The 21522-nt window shown below is 57.6% G+C and overlaps 1 protein-coding gene and 1 long non-coding RNA gene across 4 annotated transcripts; one reads left to right on the top strand and one right to left on the bottom strand.

Annotated features, from left to right (window-relative positions):
• Positions 1 to 11257: 11257 nt before the first annotated feature.
• On the bottom strand, positions 11258 to 14149 carry LOC132340557 (uncharacterized). 2 transcript variants are annotated; one of them, XM_059871623.1, is made up of 2 exons: positions 13834 to 14149; positions 11258 to 13163 (listed from the first exon to the last, which is right to left on the bottom strand). In XM_059871623.1, exons 1-2 carry the CDS (start codon positions 14147 to 14149, stop codon positions 12598 to 12600), a joined length of 882 nt encoding a protein of 293 aa, XP_059727606.1. In that variant the 3' UTR covers positions 11258 to 12597. The 2 variants fall into 2 exon arrangements, with proteins under 2 accessions (XP_059727606.1, XP_059727604.1); XM_059871621.1 differs by having other exon boundaries at positions 11258 to 13644; positions 13834 to 13968.
• Positions 14087 to 18575, top strand: LOC132340618 (uncharacterized). 2 transcript variants are annotated; one of them, XR_009489920.1, is made up of 4 exons: positions 14087 to 14227; positions 16023 to 16176; positions 17165 to 17245; positions 18052 to 18575. It is a non-coding gene; the product is annotated as an uncharacterized LOC132340618 (long non-coding RNA). The 2 variants fall into 2 exon arrangements; XR_009489921.1 differs by having other exon boundaries at positions 18046 to 18575.
• Positions 18576 to 21522: the final 2947 nt, after the last annotated feature.

The following is a 21522-nucleotide window of genomic DNA, read 5'->3' as shown; positions in this document are numbered from 1 at the left end:
CTCTCCATTCCAGGAGTTCCTCTGTCATTGAATTCCTCCCCTGCTACATGTTGCCCTCCACCCACCCTGTCGATGATCACCCCTGCGTTGGGACTGCCCCTTGCCATCAGCACCACCCTTCCCAAGGTGGGCCCTGGCTCTCCCCTCGTGGCCTCCACCTTCCCTGCTTCAGTCTCCAGCCCTGGTGGCCGTGACACTTCGAGTTCCCACATCAATGGAACTGGAAGTGGGCATGACAGTGGCCAGAAGGCAGCCGTCTTAGCTACCAACAGCTCCCAACACCGGCTCACACCGGTTATCCAGGAGCACCATTCCTCTACCAAAAGACCTCCCTCTTCCTCCTCGGAGGACAGTGATTCCTCAGACTCCAGTGCTGAGCCTGAGGCTCACTGGGCAGAGGTGCGGCAGCCGGCGGCCGGAGAAGGGGCCTGGGAGACTGCAGGGAGGCTGGCAGATCCTGGCAGCCCCTGTCCACTACAAAAGGAGGAGGAACCCAAAGTGGGAATCCATGATTGATAGAAGATTGAAAGAGCTTTGTAAGGCGTGCAGAGACTATGAAGAGGGGTTCCCATACGTTAAGCACTTAATCATGATCTACAAAAATATTAATCTCCAGGAAGATCCCCTGCCTTTGTTATTCCTAACACAACTCTTTTCCTCATGTCAGGGTTGTTTTTACAGCAGATCTCACATTTGATCACTACTGATTGTAGAATATCAGTCATTCCCTTTCCTATTACTACCTTTTTTAGATGTTTCAGAAGATTTTCAACCCCAAAATGGATGTTTTCATGTTCTCTCTGAGCTAGCTCCCAAAGGATCAGGGTGGGACTACAACCTGGTTCACTGGTGTAACAGCCCTTCCACTTTCTGCGATCTCAGTGTGAAAAATGCGTATTTTATGATTGGCTTTTCGCAAATATTAAAATGAATATTATATGTGTTGTGTTAGAAAGTGATGCTGTATTAATTCTCTTCAGTAGTGTGTTAAATATAGTTTTAGGTTATAAAAATTGTTAAAATAGAAACTATGCTACGTAGGATACTTTTTTTAAAGAAAGGACTTGCAGTGAGATAGCAGCCACAGGACACCTAAATCTTTCGGAGAAAAAGAATTTATTGCTCCCTTATCAGAAGGAACTAACTTCTTCCCGCCTCGAAGGCGCTGTTAGGATTAGGAGGAAGAAGTTGAGGATGACCAGGCCGAATCTTGTGTTTGAATGGAATTTATACATCATGCATGAAGTGTACGAATATGCAACAGGCTGTTGTTTTTAAGGGTTAATCCTTTGTTAACGAGTGTCCTTTTTCGGGCTTGTCCTGCCCAGAAAAAGGTACCCGGACGCCCGTAACTCTTTGTTTTTATTGTCTCATATTGTCTTAATTCAAATTGTCTAAATTATTATTACTCTAATTGTATTACTATTTTTATAACTATTTTATTACTATTAAATCTTTAAAATTTTAAAAAACAAGTGATTGGTGTTTTTCACATCAGCTTTAAGGAACTTAATTAGTTTGTGGTCTGCTTGGTCATATTTTGGGGTGAACCCCGACAGATCAATCTCTTTTTGTGGAATTACTGCAAGAATACCTTTTTCTGCAATTCCTCTTGCTGCTTTATCAGCAAAGTGATTTCCCAGTTTCAGAGTGGTTTTCCTTCTTTGGTGACTTCTACAATGCATGACAGCTACTTCTGCGGGCTTCTTAATGCTCTCTGAGGGAGCGAATATTTGTTCAGCGTGTTTGAGTTGATTCCCTTCAGCGCCCAGAACTCCCCTCTCCTTCCAGATGGCTCCATGGGCGTGGCCAACACTAAATGCACATTTAGATCAGTCCATATATTTCCCTTCTTTCCTTGGCTTGCTCAGAGCAGCAATGATCTCCTCGGTCTCATCCTCCTCCTCCTCGAGGCCGCTCGAGCAAGAGCGGTCCGGCTCTGCTGACTGTGCTGGAATATCAGATCTGCTCCCACCGATGCCAGGTCTGAAATCGCTGAGCGCGACTCCCAGCGCCGTGGCAGCCGGGCTGTGTCCCTGCACGATCGGTGACGTCATGTCGTGAGTCAGCTCCCGGGAGTTCCCGGTTGCCATGGAAACCCGCGGGGTGAGAGCGGAGCGATCCCCGCTCCCTGCGGAGGTTCCGTCGCCTCCCGCTCGGCAGAAGGCTCTGCCCGCCGCCTCCTGCTCCGGCCGGGGCCGGGGGCTGCTCACGCCGCTGTCCCCTTGCCCCGGCCCGGCCCTCGCTGTGACCGCGGCGGTGACGGTGACAGCGGCGGGGGCCCGACCGGCGGGGCTTGAGGGGTCGCAGCGGGAGCCGGACCCGCCGCGTCTCCGCCTGTTCCTCGAGTGTCCCCCGGGCGCGTCCCCGCCCCGGAGTGTCCCCAGCGGCCATGGAGCCCCGCGAGGTGCGCTGGGGACGGTGGTGGCCGCAGTCACCCGGGACAGGGAGGTGACGCCTTGGCGGACACGGGGACAGGGCTCACCCAGCGCTGCCCGGGCGCTCGGGAACACCGTGGTGGCCTTGGGGACACCAGGGGAGGGACACAAAGACGTGACCAGAGGCTGGAGGTGGCCCAGGGGGCGCTGGCGGAGCAGGGGTAGGGACAGAGTTAGGGTTAGGACAACCAGTAAATCTGAGCCTAATAGACTTCATTGAAACATAGATTTGTCCATTCGCTTCTGGAACTCATATGAGGTTTGGCCCTTATAATATTTGGTGGCAATTGTTTCTATAGCTTAACTAAATTATTCCTTTTCCTCATTTTCAAATCTCCCGCCTTTTATTTGAATTGGTGATGGTCACATTACAAGAGCCCCTCAATGGCCATTGCATCTTCATTATCTTCACATGCCTGAGGCTTTACAGATAAACTGAGGTACAGGGAGGCAATTTGCCCAAAGTCACTGCGAAAGTCTTGAGCAAAGTGAGGGACAGGACACAGATATGCTGGGACAGGGACAGGGTGGGGACACGTGGGTGGCAGTGTCACCGCTGGGGCACGGGGACGTCCCAAGGAACATTGGGGACTTTGGGGACACCCCTGTGTCCTTCCCTTGGGGAGACCGGGGCCACCCTGACGTCCCCTGTCTAGTTTTGGGTCACCACGATGTCCCCAATGTTTCCACAGTGTCCCCAACAGGACATCAGGGGACACTTGGGTGTTGTTCAGGATCCTGAGGAGACACCGGGGCCATGTAGGGACACTCAGGGGACATCGGGGTCCCATTGGGGAAATCAGGGGGACATTGGTGACCCCTCCCTGGCCCTGCCAGAAAGGGGCGGTGCCGGGGGGTCACCTCACCTTTCCCTCACCTCTCCCCACCCCCCCAGCCACGCCCCATTCGGGCGAGTCCCTGACTGTCACTCGGGTGTGTTCGCTCTCGAGAGTGTCACCAGAGTGTCTCCAAGGCGTCCCCGCCGTGTCCCCCAGCAGCCATGGAGCCCCACGAGGTGCGACAGTCCTGGTGCGGGGGGCGGGAGGGGACAGAGGGGACACGGGGGGGTGGCAGGAGGGGCCAGGAGGGACAGAAGGGACCGGGGTGGTGGGGGGGGGTCAGGAGGGGATGAGGGGGTGACAGAGGGACAGAGGGGACAGCAGAGGCCTCCAAGGAGGGGACAAAGGGAACCCCAGGAGGGCAAAAAGGGACCACCACAGGAGGCCACAAGTGCCACCAGGTCCCTGACACCTCCCCTGTCCCCTCCTCAGCTGTTCCCATCCCTGCTGGAGTCGCTGGTCACTGTGGTGGCCACCCTGAGCAAGGTGGCAGCCACCACGGCGATGCTGGAAAGCGATATGCTGCGGCTGTGGCCGTGTCCTGAGAGGTGTCCTGGCGGGGCCCTGGGCTCCCTGCACGCGAACCTGGCGGCCTTCTCCATCCACCTCCGTCACACCCTGGACCACATTGGTGTCACCCGGTGGCACCGCGATGTCACCTTCCGGCGCGACAAAACTCTCACCTCCCTGGGCCAGGCCCTGGTCGCCTATGAGAGCACCCCATGGACCACCTGGGCCCAGGTGACAAAGGTGGCCAGGGCCTGGCAGAAGTCGGTGGCCACAGTCATGGACAACTGGTTCCAGCTGCTGGAGGAGGCCACTGAGCTCCGGGACGCCTGCAGGGACGCGGTCACCGGTGAGGGCACCGCTGCGGCCATAGAAGATGCCATGGGAGAGGCCGAGGTGGACACCAGCCAGGCCGAGGTGGCCACCATGGTGAGAGAGCGGGCAGAGGCGGCTCTGGGGCTGCTGGAGCAATTGGTGGCCGCATGTGACAAAGCCACTGAGTTCCCTCGGGAGCTGCAGCGCAGGGTTCAGGACATCAAAGCTGCCCTGAAAGGGACAAATGAGCCATCCCACGATTTCCGTGTGACCTGGTCGGCCAAGGTGGCCGAGGCTGAGCGGCTGTGGGATGCCAGCGCCCGTCTGGCCACGCGTCACCTGCTGGAGACACTTCAGGATATGGAGGGCCTCTACTGGGCTTTCCATTATCAACCTGCAGCTGATGATGCCCGTGTGGTGCCCGAGCTATGCCAGAAAGCCATCGAGGACATCCCGAGGCTGCTGTGGGAACAGTGATGTCACCACTGTGATGTCATCGGAGACAGTGACATCATCGGGGACTTGGCTGGCGTCACCTGTCCCCTCCCCACTCCGCACATGGTATTTGAGACAAATTTGGGGAATTTTCTGGGATTTTTCACTGAAATTGTCCCAAGTCCTGATGGGAATTCCTGGGGTACTGTCACTTGGGATGCTCAGGGACACACAGGGACATGGTGGCGGGTCAGGGGGTGAATGAGCCCCCTCAGTGCCTTGCAGCAGAGGCAGGTTTCCGCCGTGGCTGCAGTGGAGCCGGGTTATAAATGACAATATAATAACTGGCTTTTGCATTTCTGTATTGGCTTTTGCACGTTATTAATGATCACAAGTATTTTGCTATGGTGCTTGATAGATATTGATGACTGATAATCCCTTGCAGCTGCTCCCTGGTACACTATAATCTATCCGTTGCTGCGTGCACTGTGTAGCCGATTTCTTGGTTGCCTAATGGTCCCTTGAGTCCCTGCCTCCGCCCCCCGCCCCGTTATCACCAAGGACCACCCCCCAATTTACCAGGGTCCCTCCATTCACTGCTCCCCCTCTTCACCAATTCCCCCAAAGCGCTGGGACCCCCCCGATCCATGAGCTCCCCCCTGTGCGCCAGGACCCCGCCACCACTATCCATGGGACTCCCTCCCCGCCACCGCCCTCCCACTCACCAGGACCCCGCAATCCATAGGACCCCCTTCCCCAATCACCATGACACCCCCCGGAATCCCCTGGGCCCCTCCCATTGATTGAACCCCCCTGAAAGTCCCCAGCCCCTCCCCCCTCGGCTCCCCCCGAGCCCCCGGCCCACGTTGGGCCCCGCCCCGGCCGGGCTGGCTCCACCCCCCGGGGCCGCCGCTGAGTGGAGCCTGTCAATCAGCGCCGATCGGTCTTGTAGCCACGCCCACAAAGAGGGGCGGGGCCCCGTGGGGCGGCCAATGGGGACTGGCAGAGCGGGGAGGGGCAGAGATTGGAAAGCTGAGGAATGGGAGTGTCAGAAAGGGGCGGAGCAGCAGGAGCGGTGGCCAATGGAAAGTGGAGGGGGCGTGGCCCGGGGTGTGAAAAAAAGGGGGGGGGGGGGAGCACCGGAAATGGCGGGCAAGGAATGGGGGGGGGGTGGGAAAGGGGCGGGGCCTGGAGGGAAACAAAAGTGGGCGCAGCCCAGCAGCAAGGATGATGCTTGGGAAAGGGGAGGGGCCTAGGCAGAAACGAAACTGGGCGGGGCCTGGCGAGCAAGGGATGGGGCATGGGAAAGGGGCGGGGTTTCAAGTGGAGCCTGGGAAGGGGAGAAAAATGGACCCCCTGGGGACATCAGGATGGGTTGGGGACACCGAGGGTCCCAGGCGATCCCAAATCCTGCTGGATCCCAAGGAATAATCCCAAATGGTCTCAAATCCCAAATCCTGGATCCAAAACTTCCCAGATCCCAAATGCTGCTGGATACCCCAAATCGTATCCTAAAAGATCTCAAATCCTGGATCCCAAACAATCCCAAACCCCAGACCACACATCTTGCTGGATCCCCAAAAGCCAATCCCAGATGATCTCAGGTCCAAAATCCTGGATCCCAAATGCTCCCAAATTCCAGATGATTCTGTGTCCCAATAAATTATTGCAAATAAACCCAAACCCTGCATCCCAACCAAACCCAAAGCCCAGACCCCAAATCCTGCTGGATCCCCAAAAACAATAAAAAAACCAATTCCAAATCAGGGTCCTGGCAGGGAAGTGGACAAGGATAGTGGGACAAGACTGGGGACACTGGGGGAGAGCACTGGGACAGGGTAGGGGGCACTGGGGTGAAACTGGTGGCACTGGGATGGTGTCATTGGTATGGGGACAATGGGGTGGTGGCACTGGGAGGACAGGGATGGAACTGGGCTGGTGGCACTGGGGCAGGACTGAGGACACGGCTGGAACTGTGTTGGTGACACTGGGCTGGCAGCACTGTGGTGATGACAGTGGGACAGGACTGGTGGCACTGGCCTGGAACTGGTGACGCTGGGTTGGGGCATTGGGATGGAACTGGGGACACTAGGCTGTTGGCACTGGAATGATGACACTGGGTTGGTGGCACCAGGACAGCCCTGGGGACACTGGAACTGAGGACACTGGGCATCAGCTGGGGACAGTGGACAGTGAGAGGGGACTGGGAAGACTGGGATGGTGACATTGGTATGGGGACAATGGGGCGGGTGCACTGGGCTGGCACTGAGAGCACTGGGATAGAACGGGGTTGGTGGCACTGGGATGGAACTGGTGGCACTGCTCTGTCCCTGGGGCGATCAATGCGGTGCCACTAGATAGGTGGCACTGCTGTGTCCCTGGTGCCACCTCTGCGGTGTCTCCATGTCCCCACAGCGTCCCTGGACTCAGCTTGCACTGCGCTGGGGGTGACTGAGAATGGTCACCTGCTGCTGGCCCTGACTGTGGTGGCCATGTCCTGCCAGGTGGCTCTGCGGGCCTTGGGGACATTGTGGTGTCACCTGGCCACTGCTGCGGGCCACCAGCGGGACATGGCCCTGCGCCTGCGGGACCGCGTGTGGCGGGTGGCAGCCACCAGGGCCAGCACTGAGGCCAGCGCAGCCACCAACAAGGCCACCGCGGATGTGCTGGGGCTGCTGGAGGAGGTGATGCTGGCGCTGGGGCTCTTGGTGGCTGCTGTCACCCGGACAGGGAGGTGACGCCATGGGGGACACGGGGACAGGGCTTCCCCAGCGCTGCCCGGGCGCTCGGGAACATCGTGGTGACCTTGGGGACACTAGGGGAGGGACACAAGGAGGTGACACGGAGGCTGGAGGTGGCCCAGGCCGTGCTGGCAGGGCAGGGGTAGGGATGGGGTGCGGGCACAGGGGTGGCACTGTCACCATTGGGGCACAGGGACACCGAGGGACATTGGGGACCTTGGGGACGCCCCCGTGTTCTTTTCTTGGGGACACCGGGGCCACCCTGACGTCCTCTGTCCCGTTTTGGGTCACCACGATGTCCCCGATGGCCCTGCAGTGTCACCAACAGGACCCCGGTGTGTTCCCAGTGTCCCCAACAGGACATCGGGGGGCACACTTGGGCTTTGTAGGGGACCTTGGACAGACATCGAGGTTCCGTCGGGGACACTCAGGGGACACCGGGGTCCCGTTGGGGACATCGGGGGGACATTGGGGACCCCGCCCTGGCTCCGCGGGCGGGGGGGGGTGGTGACGTCACCTCTTCCCGCTTTCCCTCTTCGGCCGTGCCACGTTCCTGCGTGTCCCCAACTGATCCCCGGGCGTGTTCACCCCCGGAGTGTCCCGCGGTGTCCCCGGAGTGTCCCCAGCGGCAATGGCGCTCCAAGAGGTGCGACAGCCCCGGCACGGGCTGGGGGAGGACGGGACGCGGGTGACAGAGGGGACAGGAGGGCGTGGCAGGAAGGGGGCAGGTGACAGAGGGGTGGAGGTGACCGAGGGTAGCCGGGGGAGGGGGGAGAGCGGGGCGTGGCAGGTAGTGGCAGAGGGGACGAGGGGGGGACAAAGAGAATAGAGGGGACAGCAGAGCCCTGCAGGAGGAGACAAAGGGGACCTCGGAGGGCAGAGGGGCCACCGCAGGAGGCTACATGTTCCACTAGGTCCCTGACACCTCCCCTGTCCCCTCCCCAGGTGCTGGAGGTTCTGGTGTATGTGGCGGCCACCTTGGGCGAGGTGGCAGCCACGAGACTGGGTCAGTAAGGGATGTGTGGCAGCGAGTGTCCCCAAAGTCCCCGAACACAGCCCTGAGGAGATTCAGCTGGCACCTCCATAGGACCCTGGGCCAGGCCCTGGCCACCCTTGGGGCCAGCCCAGAGGCCACCTGGGCTGATGTGAGAGCCACGGGCAGCGCCTGGCGGGAGTGGTGGCCACACTCATGGCGAGCTGGTCCCAGCTGACCAGGGAGGCCACTGAGCTCCGTGACGCCTGCGAGGACGCGGCCAACGCCGAGGCCACCGCCACCACCTGGGCCAGGGACCCGCGGGACGAGGCCACCCGCAGGGGGACAGCGGGGGACAACGTGGTGGCCACGGCCCAATGGCTGCCAGTGGCCCTTGACAGGCAGGAGATGGCCTTGGTGGGGGCTGCGCACGAGGCCCAGGGGGCTGTGGCCACCAACGAGGCCGTGGGAGAGGCTGTGGTGGCCACCAGCCAGGCGAGGGCGGCCACCAGGAGGGGACATTGGGTGGAGGTGGCCCTGGGGCCCCTGAAGCGCTTGGTGGCCGCATGTGACAGAGCCAGGTTGTTCCTCTCGGAGCTGCAGTGCTGGCTTGGGGCCATCCAGGCCACCCTGGAGGGGACAGAGGAGGCGTTCCCCTATATCCCTGAGGCCTTGGTGGCCAAAGTGGCCAAGTTTGAGTGGCTGTGGAGGGCCAGCACCTGCCTGTTCATGTGTCACCTGCAGGGGACACTTGGGGACATCCACAATCTCCTCTTGAGTCTCTATGGTGACCCGGGTGGTCCCAGTGGCCCCGGCAGCCGCGCGGTGGCTGAGCAGTGCCAAAAAGCCATCGAGGACCTCCCAAGGCTGCTGCAGGGACAGTGATGTCACCACTGAAACATCACTGGGGCAGTGACATCATCAGGGACACCAGTGTGTCACTTGTCCCCTCCCTGCTTGGAATTTGAGACAGATTTGGGGAATTTTCTGGGAATTTTCATTGAAATTGTCCCAAATCCAGATGGGAATTCCTGGGGTGATGTCACTGGGGACACTCAGGGACACTCTGGGGACACCCAGAGACAGAGGACAGGGGTGAATGAGTCCTCTCAAGAGCTTCCAGCTTTCCATCGTGCCTGCAGCCCAGCTGGGTCATAAATGACAGTTTAATAATTGCCTTTTGCACTTTTGTATTGCCTTTTGCACATTGTTATTGATAACCAGCAATTTGATATGGTGTTTGATACTGATATTGATTATTGGTGATTCCTTGTAGCTGCTGGTTGGTGCAATATAATCTGTCAGTTCATGTGTGCACCATATAACCTATAAATAAATAAATAAATAAATAAATAAATAAGCAAATACATAAATAAATATCCTCTATATAAATCAGACCGGGCTGATCTGAACTCTGTGTCAGACACATCCCTTGACCCCACTGAGGGACGAGTGGCCAATAAAGCCATCCCAACATTCCTTGAGGGGAGCACAGCCAGGGAGCTGCTTCAAGGCGCTGTCACTGACATATTTCCCCTTGGAAACCCTGGGTGGAGTGGAAAACTGGGGACACTGGGCTGGTGGCACTGGGATTGAAGCGGGGACACTGGGAGAGGACTGCTGTCAGCGGCACAGGGACACTGGCATTGAACTGGTGACACTGGGATTGAACTGGTGGCACTGGGCTGGTGGCACTGCCATGTCCCTGGTGCCACCTGTGCGGTGTCCCCGTGTCCCTGCAGTGTCCCCAGGGGTGGCTGAGGATGGTCACCTGCTGCTGGCCCTGCCCACAGTGGCCATGTCCTGCCAGGTGGCCCAGCAGGGGGAGGGGACACCTGGCTACCAGCGGGCCACCAGCGGGCCATGGCCATATGGGGGGCGGGGCCTGGGGTTGTGATGTCACTTCACCCCGCCCCTCTCCGGCAGGTGCCATTCCTTGGACATCGGCTCTGGCTCTGCGGGGAGATCGAACCGGCTCTGAGAGTGTAGCAGGCGCAGGGCCGGTTACGGCTCCGTGGAGGGATGTTTAGAGATAGGTAATTGCTGAGTCATAGGGATTGAACCAGGAGTCCTCACTCTGGTCCTCCAGGCCTGCTCATCTCTCTGTGACCCCATAGGCTAGTTTCCCTAACCCTTACAATTGGTCAGTTTTCAATCCTCCCTAACCCTATAAAAGAGGCTGTCTTGGCCCATTTCTTTGGAAGAGCAGCTTCAAGACCCTTCGTGAGACCCTCAGAATAAACCATCGTGGAACCCTTGGCCGCCTTCTCCTCTCTCTTTTCGTCTGCCTTCCAGAAGCCACAGCCAGCCACAGCCCCTACGAGCAAGCTAAGAGCTGAAATCATAAAAGAGCTGATTTTCACTATGAGCTGACAATCACTAAGCTTGCTAGGGGTCACGGCTGTGCCACAGTCTGGCCTAGGGCACCCCAGCCTCCATAGGGCTGAGGTATCCAGCCTTGAGACTGCTTGCCTGGGGCACTTAGCCTACGGGGGACCAGCTATCCAGCTAAGAAGCTAGCCCCCGTGGCTTCATTTTATTTTACATGAGAGATCAAAGGAACAATGGGAAGGGTTCTCCTGAGTGATGGATGCAAAAAGAGATTTGCCTTTGCAAACAATTGGAGCTTGGGGGGTTAATTAATTAATTAATGCTGACATCAGCAAGCCAGTGCCAGCCCAGTGTCCCCATCCCAGTGTCGCCAATCCTGTCCCACTGTCCCAGTGGTCTCAGTTGTGTCCCAGTGCCACCAGTTCCAGCCCAGTGTCACCACCCCAGTGTCCCCAGTTCTGTCCCAGCGCCACCATCCCAGTGCCACCAGCCCAATGTCACCAACCCGGTCCCATCCCAGTGTCACCCATCCTGTCCAAGTGTCCCTGTCCCAGTGTTCCCAGTCATGTCCCAGTGTCACCTGTTCCATCCCAGTGCCAAAAAAGTGAAAAAAAGAAGAATTTATGAATTCTTCTCCCGTCACCAGAGAGTGAAAACAGGACACGATGGAACCGCAAGGAGAAATAAAATAAATTGGTTTAATGCAAAGATGGCGTGGAGGCAAGTCAAGGGTTAAAACCAAACAAAAGAACATCTGAACTCACAGAAATGTTTGAAAATAATTCATACAGAACATAGAAAAATATTTGTATATTTATATATAAAAATATTAATTTTAGATAATATAAATTAATATATAAATATATATAAATATAAATTCTGTTGGTATAAAATATATTATTGTAAAATATTTTTATAAAATATATATTACATTTGTATTTTATTACTCATATATATATATATTTAGATCAATAATATATTATGAATATGCATAAGCCCTCATGAATATGCATGAACCTCCATGATGTAACAGGACATAAAGAACATGGCTTAATTAACAGGGACCTTTTGGCAATTAGCACCAGGATTTTATCCCTTAACAAACTTTTATAAAAATTTCAATTCTGACCCCTGCTTTTCACAGGCGGGTCCCGGGGGGGAACAGGACCAAGCCCCAAGGGACCCCCCAGTGCTGGGGACACCCCTGTGTCCCCCCAGTGCTCGGAGCCCCCCCAGTAGCTCTCCAGGGCTCCCCCCCCAGTCCAGGTGCTGTTCCCAGGGGTCCCGTGGCTCCAGGGGGGTCAAAGGGGAGGGGTCAGAACCCCCGTGATGGGTGGGGGGCACAAAGGGGGGTCCGGTCCCTGTGCTTGGGGGGTTGGTACACGAGAGGGGGTCCGGTCCCTGTGCTGGTGCTCGGGGGTGGTGCGGCCCAGGGGGGTCCCGGTGCCCAGGGGAAGGTCCCAGGGTTCGAGGGGGGCTCCAGTCCAGTCCCGGTGCTCAGTGAGGGGGGGTCAATGCACAGGGGGGTCACGGTGCTCAAGGAGGGTCCAGTCCTGGTGCTGGTGCACGAGGGGGGTCCTGGTGCTCCGTGATCTGGGGAGATCTCCAGTGGTCCCAGCTCCTCTGGGGGTCCGGTGGTGCCGGTGCATGAGGAGGGGAAACTCCAGGGTCCTGAGGGGGGGTCCTGAGGGGGGTCCCGGTGCTCAGTGGGGTCCCGGTGGGTGTCCGAGGGCAGCATGAGACACAGAGAGAGACCCCGGTGACACCAGGGACCCAGCACACGGGGGCTGGGCCAGTCCTGGTGACACTCGGGGGGCTCTTGGTAACATAAGGAGCTGGTGGCACTCAGGGAGCTGGTGGCACTTGAGGGGTTCTTGGTGACACGAGGCACTGGTGGCACTTGAGGGGCTCTTGGGGACACGAGGCACTGGTGGCACTCAAGGAGCTGGTGGCACTCAAGTGTCCACAAGTCTCTCCAGTGACATCACTGCACTGATGACAACACAGCAGTGACATCACTATCCCTGCAGCAGCCTCGGGATGTCCTCAATGGCTTTTTGGCACCGTTCGTCCACTGCACGGCTACCAGGGCCACCCGGGCCACCGGGGCCACCAGGGCCACCATAGGGACTCAAGAGGAGGGCATGGATATCCCACAGTGTCGGCAGCAGGTGATGCGAGGCCAGGTGAGCGCTGGCATCCCACAGCCGCTCAAACTTGGCCGCCTCGGCCACCAAGTCCTCAAGGACATCAGGGAACAACTCCTCTGTCCACTGCAGGGCGTCCTCGATCTCCTCGAGCTGGTAATGCATGACCCAGGTGAACTCGACGGCTTTGCCAAACACGTCCACCAAGCGCTTCAGTGGCCCCAAGGCCACCACTGCCCAATGTACCGTCCTGGTAGCTGCCCTCGCCCGGCTCGTGGCCACCACAGCCTCGTCCATGGTCTCGCTGGTAGCTTCCTCTTCCTCAATGGTGGCCACCACAGCCTCGTCCATGGTCTCGCTGGTAGCTTCCTCTTCCTCACTGGTGGCCGCCTCCTCCTCGCTGCTGGCCGCTGCCACCTGGGCATCATGCACGGCCCCTGCCGAGGCCCCCTCGTCATTGCACAGGGTCACCGGGGGCCACCAGGCTGTGGCCTCCAGGTTGTCCCAAACCGTTTTACAGAACGTAGCCTCGAACCACAGGTCCCTGGCCCGGGAGGGGGCCGCGTCCCAGCAGGTGTTGCACAGCTCGGCGGCCTCCTCTTTCAGCTGCTCCCAGCGCTTCCCGAGTGCGGCCACCAACTCCCGCCAGGCCCTGGCCGCGGCTCTCACATCGTCCCGGGTGGTCTCAGGGGTGGCCCCGAGGGCGGCCAGAGCCCGGCCCAGGGAGAGGACACCACGGTGACCCAGGGAGGTGACATCGCCGTGGTCCAGGGTCTCACGGAGGCTCTGGGTGAATCTCCTCAGGGCCGCGGGCAGGAACTTTGGGGACACGCGCCGCCGCACGCCCCTGTGTGACCCGGTCACGGTGGCCGCCACCTCGCCCAGGGTGGCCACCACGGTCACCAGAGCCTCCAGAAGCTGGGGAGGAGACACGGGAGGTGTCAGGGACGTGTCTACCACCCCCTGCCCTACTCCGCTGTCCCCTATGCCACCCCCAGCCCCGTGTTCCCCCTGTCCCCCACTACCCCCTTTCACCATCCCCCGTCTCCTCTCCCCGCCACGTCCCCTCTGTCCCTCCCCCCCCTTCCTCCCGCCCCCCCGTCTCACCTGGCGGAACGCCATGCTCACTGGGGACCCGGCGGGAACGCTCTGGGGACGCTCCGGTGGCGAACGAGTCCCGGGACAGGCGCCGGTCCCGGCCCAGAACCGGCTCCGGCAGCGGCGCGCGGAAATGCCCGAGCGGGACCGGGAGGCGCCGGAAAGGGGCGGAGCGATGTGACGCCCCCGAACCGCCCCTCACCTGTACCGCCCTAATCCATGGGAAACACCAGACTGGATTTGGGAGCTTTTTAGGCTGAATCCCAGGCAATTTAGGCTCCATCCCAGGGTGTTTAGGCTCCATCCCAGGGGATTCAGGCTCCATCTCGCCATTTCCAGGTGGATTAATTCCGCCGTTCCCGGCTGGATTTATGAGGAGCGGGCGGAACTGCCCTCAACCAAGGTGGCGGCGCTGCTTCTCTCGCGAGACATCAGGCGTGAAGAGGGGTGGGGGCGGCTAGGAGGGGGTTTGGGGGGTCCTGAGGGGATTTGGGGGGTCCTGAGGGAGAATTGGAGGTCTTGAAGGCGAACTGAGGGTGCTGAGGGAGAATGGGGGTTCCTGAGGAGGTTTGGTGGGTTCTGAAGGGATGTGGAGAGTCCTGAGGGGGTTTGGGGGGTCCTGAGGCGGCGTGAGAGGGCTTGGGGGATCCTGAGGGGATCTGGGGGGTCCTCAGGGGATTTAGAGGGTCCTGAGGGGGATTGGGGTATCTGAGGGAGAACTGGGGGCGCTGAGGTGATGTGAGGGGGTTTGGAGTTGGTGAGGGAGAATTGGGGGGATCTGAGTGGATCTGAGGGCGTCTTGAAGGGATTTGCGGGTGATTTTGGGGGATCCTGTGGGAGTTTTGGGCGGTTGTGAGGGGATTTGGGGGTCATGAGGGGATGTGAGAGGGGGTATGAGGGCGCTGAGGGGATGTGAGGGGTCCTGAGGGGGACTGGGGGCTCCTCAGGGAGACTTGGGGGTCCTGAAGGGGTTTGAGGTGGATTTTGGGGGTTCTGAGGGAAAATTGAGGGTTCTGAGGGGATTTGGGGAAGGGGCCTTGAGGGGCTTGGGGTGGATTTTGGGTGGCTGTGAGGGAGAATTGGGGCTCCTGAGGGGGTTTGGGGATCCGGACAGGATTGTGGGGTGGCTTGAGAGGGATTTTGGGGGGTCCTGAGGGAGAATTGGGGTCCTGAGGAGATTTGGGGGGAAATTTGATGGGGTCCTGAAGGAATTTGGGGGTCCTGAGGGTCTTGGGGGGGATTTTAGGGGGTCCGTGACAGGATTTGGGGGTTCATTACTGAATTTTGGTGGGGCTGGGCTGATTTTGGGGGTCCCTGATCAGTTTTGGGGTGATTTGGGGTCATTTTGTGGTCACTGAGCTTATTTTGAAGATTCCTGATGGGATTTCAAGGTCTTTTTGGGTAATTTTGGGGTCCCTGACCAGATTTTGGGGGTCCCTGATTGGATTTTGATGACATTTTGGGGTATTTGGGGTAATTTTGGGGTCCCTGATGGAATTTTGGGTGTCCATGATAGGATTTGGGGGGTTCTTGATCATATTTTGGGGGGTTTGGGGGTAATCTGGGGGGATTTTGGTGCAATTTCAGGGTCCCTGATAGGATTTCAGGGATCCTGCGACTGGATTTTGGAGTAATTTTGTGGTAATTTCAGGGATTTGGGGGCAATTTCGGGGTCCCTGACGGGACTTTGGGATATTTTGGTGCAATTTTTGGGGTGATTTGGGGTAATTTTGGGGTCCCTGACAGGATTTTGGATTGATTTGTGGTAATTTCGGGGTCCCTGATGGAATTTTGGGGTATTTTGAGGTAATTTTAGGGTCCCTGATGGGATTTCAGGGTATTTTGGTGCAATTTTTGGGGTGATTTGGGGTAATTTTGGGGTCCCTGACAGGATTTTGGGGTATTTTGAGGTAATTTTGGGGTCCCTGATGGGATTTCAGGGTATTTTGGTGCAACTTTTGGGGTGATTTGGGGTAATTTCAGGGTCTGTTATGGTATTTGGATGGAATTTTGGGGTATTTTGGATTGTTTTGGTTTGAACAGACAGGTGTGTGCTGAGGAAGGCAGGAGACCCCTGAAATGGAAAATGTGAACTGTCTCCCTCTGCATTGTTGTAAATTTGAAATGAAAAGGCTCTCAGGCAAAGATATGGGAACAGGACTAACAGTTCTTTGCTGGGGACTGGTTCCATGACAAAGGTCACGTAGGCGTGCTCTGGATCGCTGAGAACTGGAAAAGGACCAGACCCAGCTAATCTGAGGCCCGCACTGTGAAGACGCCGTGGCCTTGAGCACGGCTGTGTTATGATACCAAGGTGCTGTAGCCGAGAGCAGAGCCTGAGAAAAGAGAGATGTAAGTTGTAAAGAATGAGGAAGTAAGAATAACCGGGAGATTGCTTAGCTTACAGAATATTCATGAGCTTATTATGTGTTGTGCTTAAATGTCTGATGCTCTAATCAATAAATGAAGCTTGCTGAATTCTCCTATTGAGATCCCCGAGCCTCCCTCGCTGCAACAGTTCTTTATTTGGGAAGGAAAATTAAATTAAAATGAATTAAAATAAATTAAAATAAAATAAAATAAAGTAAAATAGTTAAAATAACTATAGAAATAAAAATAAGAATAAAAATAACAATAAGGATAAAAATAAAATCAGAAATAAAAATAAGATAAAATAATAAATAATAAAAAGATAGAAATAAAAATAAGATGTAAATAAAATGAAGTATAAAAATAAAATTTAAAATAAAATTAAAAATAAAATAAAATAAAAAAATTAAAAGAGAAATAAAAATAAAAATAAGATTAAAATAAGATAAAAATAATAAAACAAAGTAATAAATAGAAGAATATAAATAAAAATAAATTGAAGAATAAAAATAAAATCAAAAATTAAAAATAAAATAAAGTAATAAAGTAATAAATAATCTCAAATTAGAAATAAAAACATAAATAAAATGAAGAATAAAAATAAAATCAAAAGTAAAACTCAAAAACAAAAAAGAAATAAAAACTAAATAAAATAAAAATCAAATAAAAACAAAAATAAGAAATAAAAAAGTAAAAATAAAGTAAAAAATAAAAATAACAAAAATAAACTCAAAAATAAAAAAAAATAAAAATGAAGTCAAAAACCAAAAGAAGGAGAAAGCTGCTCCTCTGGGAAGGCAGAGGGAAAGGCTCTCTGGGTTCCAAATCTGACTCTCTCCAGGTAGGAGTGCTTGGCTCCTCCCCCTGGGCGGAGCATCCCCCGATGGGATGATGGAGTTTTTATCAGCCATGAGTGACCCTCGATGGCCCATGAACAGAAGGTAATTAATAATTAATGGCTCATTCACAGAAGATGTGTCCTGGAGGGAGGATTGGCTGTGGAAGAGAGAAAGAAAACTGCCCCATGAACAGCAGATAACTGCCCCGTCAGGTAGGAATAGAACACACCCCCCCATCTCCAACCTTTAGACACACCTGTGACACCTGAGTGACACCTGCCACACCTGGGCATGTGCAGGGACAGGTCTGTGAGGCACAGGGGCCTCACACACCTGTGAGGGGACAGGGACACGGGGCATGGGACAGGGCACAGGTAGGGAGTGACACCTGTCACACCTGGACAGGTAATGTCACACCTGAGTGACACCTGTCACACCTGGGCAGGTGCAGGGACAGCTTCATGAGACACAGAGCCACCTGTGGGAGGACAGGGACACGAGGGGGACTCAGGGTGATGTCACAGGTGTGACATCAGCCCATCTGGGGACTGACAAACCCAGGGAGGGGTGGTGACTTCACACCTTGGGGAGTGACATCACAGCTGGTGCAGTTAGTAACATCACACCTGGTGGGGTAGGTGACATCACACCTGGGGAGGGTGGATGACATCGCACCTGGTAGGGTGACATCACACCTGGTGGAGATGATGACATCATACCTGGGGGGGTGGACAGATGAGGAGGGAGGGGACAGCTGGGTATGACGGTTACATCACACCCAGGTGAGCCTGGAGGTCACAAACCTGGATGATGTTACACCTGGCGGGGGTCATGTCACACCTGGGCAGGAGGGGGGGTGTGGGCAGGTGATGTCATGGCAAGGTGAGCTGGTGACATCATTCCTGGGTGGGTGGGTGATGTTCTAGCCAGGTGACATAACACACCTGGATAACCAGGTCCCACCCACACCTGGGCACCTGGATCCCTCACACCTGGATCTCTCACACATGAGTTCCAGCCTGCCCAGATGTTCAGGTTCCTGCACACCTGGATCACCAGTTCCCAGCACACCTGGGCACCTGCACCCTGCCCAGACACACTTGGATCCCTCCCAGGACACCTGGATCCCCCCAAAGACACCTGGACCCACAGAGGAACACCTGGAACTGCCCCCAGGACACCTGAAACCGTCCCAGGAACACCTGGAGGCCTCCTGAGCACACCTGGAGCCCTCAGGAACACCTGGATCTCCCCAAAGAATACCTGGGACATGCCAAAAACACCTGGAAATGCCTCTGGGACACCTGAATCTCCCTCAAGGACACCTGGACCCACCCAAACTCACCTGGACCCCCTCAGGAACACCTCGATGCCCCCAAAAAACCACCTGGGACCCCCCAAATCCACCTGGGACCCCCAAAATCCCACCTGGACCCTCCCCCTGATGTCACAGGTGTGGCCGTGCCCCTCCCCCCTGCAGATTTGTATTTTTGGGTCGATTTGTGGCGATTTTTGGTTTCCATTGATAAAAATCCAACCGGGGGCGTGGTCAAGGCTCCATTGGGGGCGGGGCTTCAGGGGCGGGGCTAGATTGCGGAACTGGGACTTTAAAAGGGGAGGGGCATCTGGTAGGCGTGTCCAGCAGTAAAGGGGCGGGGCTAGAAACGTGGTGCGGGGCTTAAAGGGGGCGTGGTCAATACCTAGAGGGTCATCCTGCCCCCTCCTCCCCCCCAAATTCCCCGGGACCCGCCCCCCCTCACCGCCCCTCCCCCACCCATGGGACACCGCCCCCCAAACCCCCCCAGCCCCTCCCCCCTCGGCCCCCCTGAGCCGTCCTCACCTGGGAAACCCCAAATCTTTGGGAATTCTCACCTGAGACCCCCCAAATCTCCTCAGGACCTCCCAAACCTCACCTGGGACACCTGGGAAACCCCAAATCTTTGGGAATTCTCACCTGAGACCCCCAAAATCTCCTCAGGACACCCCAAACCTCACCTGGGACCCCCCCAAAGCTCACCTGAGGACACCTGGGCTGCCCCCCCACGGGGGTTCTGCTCCCCCCCCCTTTGACCCCCCCGGAACAGCCCCGGGACCGGGGTGGGGCCAGGAGGGGGGGAGGGGGGGATGTGTGAGTGTCCCGAGCCCTGGGGGGCACAGGGGGGTCCGGGCCCGGTGCTGGGGGGGGTTCGGTACCCGAGGGGGGCCCAGTCCCGGTCCGGGTGCGCGGGGGGTCCCGGTGCTCGGTGAGGGGGGGTCAGGGCTCGAGGGGGGGGTCGGGAGGGGGTGCAGGTGCAGTTTTTGGGGGGTCCCTGTGCCCGGTGAGGGGGGGTCAGGGCTCGAGGGGGGGTCGGGAGGGGGTGCAGGTGCAGATTTTGGGGGATCCCGGTGCCCGGTGAAGGGGGGTCAGTGCTCGAGGGGGAGCACTGGAGGGGGTGCAGGTGCAGTTTTTGGGGGTCCCGGCGCCCCCCAGGGCAGGGTCAGCGCTCAGCAGCGGGGCCTGCCCGGGGACTCCTCCCAGCCCCCCCAAATCGCAGCTGGGTGTGAAGAACAAAGTTCCCTCCTCGGGATTGGTGAAAGTTTAACGAGGGATAAAAAAGTTTGGCTAAAAACGCATTCCTGAGTGTCATTGTCCCCAGTGACGTCACCGCCCTGATGACGTCACAGCGGTGACATCACTGTCCCCGCAGCAGCCCCGGGATGTCCTCGATGGCTCTTTGTCACCTCTCGGCCACCGCGCGGTGTGCGAGGCCAGCACAGCCACAACTCCGGAAGGTGGTGCTGATGTCCTGAAATGTCCCTGCCAGGTGATGCATGGCCAGGCGGGCGTTGGCCTCCCACAGTCGCTCGGCCACGGCCACCTTGGCCACCAAGTCCTTGAGGACATCAGGGGAGGCCTCATTTATCCCCTTCAGGGTGGCCTCGATGTCCCCAACCCTGTGCTGCAGCTCCCGGGGGAGCGCAGTGGCTTCGTCACATGCGGCCACCAAGCGCTCCAGCAGCCCCAGGGCCGCCTCCGCCCGCTGTCTCACCTTGGTGGTGACAATCTGCCAGGGGGCCACCACGGCTTCTCCTGTGTCTCCTTCTGTGCCTTCTTCTATGTCCCTGTCTATGTCCCCTTCCATGTCCCCTTCCATGTCCCCTTCCATGTCCTTTCCCATGGCCTTTACTATGGCTCCCAGGTCCCCTTCCACGGCCTCTTTGGTGGCCTCCTTTGGTGGCCTGGCCGCTGGCCACGTCCCTGCAGGCGTCCCAGAGCTCGCTGGCCTCCGCCACCAGCCGGAACCAGCCGTGCACCAGCGCGGCCACCGAGCCCCACCAGTCGCTGGCCACGCTTGTCACCTGGCGCCAGGTGACCCCTGGGGTGCTCTCATAGATGGCCAGGGCCCGGCCCAGGGAGGTGACACAGCAGCACCACCGGTGACACTGACCTGGTCCAGGGTGTCACGGAGGTCACGGATGAGAAGCTCCAGGGCCAGGTGCAGGAGCCCTGGGGACACGGCCAGCACCACGGCCCCAGGGCTGGCTGTGCTGGCCACCAGCTCGCCCAGGGTGGCCACCACGGTGACCTGCCACTCCAGCAGCTGGGGAGGGGACAGCTGGGGAGGTGTCAGGGACCTGGTGGCACTTGTGGCCTCCTGCGGTGGCCCCTGTGCCCTCCCTGGGTCCCCTTTGCTCCTCCCTGCAGGGCTCTGCTGTCCCCTCTGTTCCCTTTGCCACCCCCTCGTTCCCTCTGCCACCCCCTCCCCCACCCCATTGTCCCCTACACTGCCACCCCTCTGTCACCTCCCCCCTTCCTTCTACTCCCTCCTGATCCCTCTGTGACCCTCTGTCCCCCGTCCCCTCCCGCCCCACCATGCTGGGATTGTCTCACTCGCGGGGCTCCATGGCAGCTGGGGACACTCTGGGGACACTCTGGGGACACTCCGGTGACACCAGTCCCTGTCCCGAGCCCCTGTCCCAGCCGCTGTCACCGCCCCTTTTAAAACGCGCACTGAAGGGGCGGGCGAGATGACGTCACCCCCAGGCCCCCACCCCCCGCAGGGCCACGCCCGCTGGTGGCCCGCTGGTGGCCCGCTGGTGGCCCGCTGGTGGCCAGGTGACACCGCGATGTCCCCTCTCCCGCCGGGCCACCTGGCAGGACATGGCCACCGCGGGCAGGGCCAACAGCAGGTGACCGTCCTTGGCCAGCCCCAGGGACACTGAGGGGACACGGGGACACCTCACAGGTGGCATCAGGGACACGGCAGTGCCACCCGTTCAGTGGCACCAGCTCTGTCCCAGTGGCACCAGTTCAATGCCAGTGTCCCTGTCCCGCTGCCACCAGTCCTGTCCCGGTGTTCCCAGTTCCATCCCAGTGCCACCAGTTCAGTGTCACCAGTCCAGTGTCCCCAGTTCTGTCCCACTGTCACCACCCCAGTGTCCCCAGTTCAATCCCGGTGCCACCAGTTCTGTCCCACTGTCACCACCCCGGTGTCCCTGCCACTGTCCC

The sequence above is a fragment of the Haemorhous mexicanus genome, chromosome 32 (assembly GCF_027477595.1).
Source record: "Haemorhous mexicanus isolate bHaeMex1 chromosome 32, bHaeMex1.pri, whole genome shotgun sequence".
NCBI classification, from domain to species: Eukaryota; Metazoa; Chordata; class Aves; order Passeriformes; family Fringillidae; genus Haemorhous; species Haemorhous mexicanus.
This window is presented reverse-complemented; position numbering and strand designations above follow the sequence as displayed.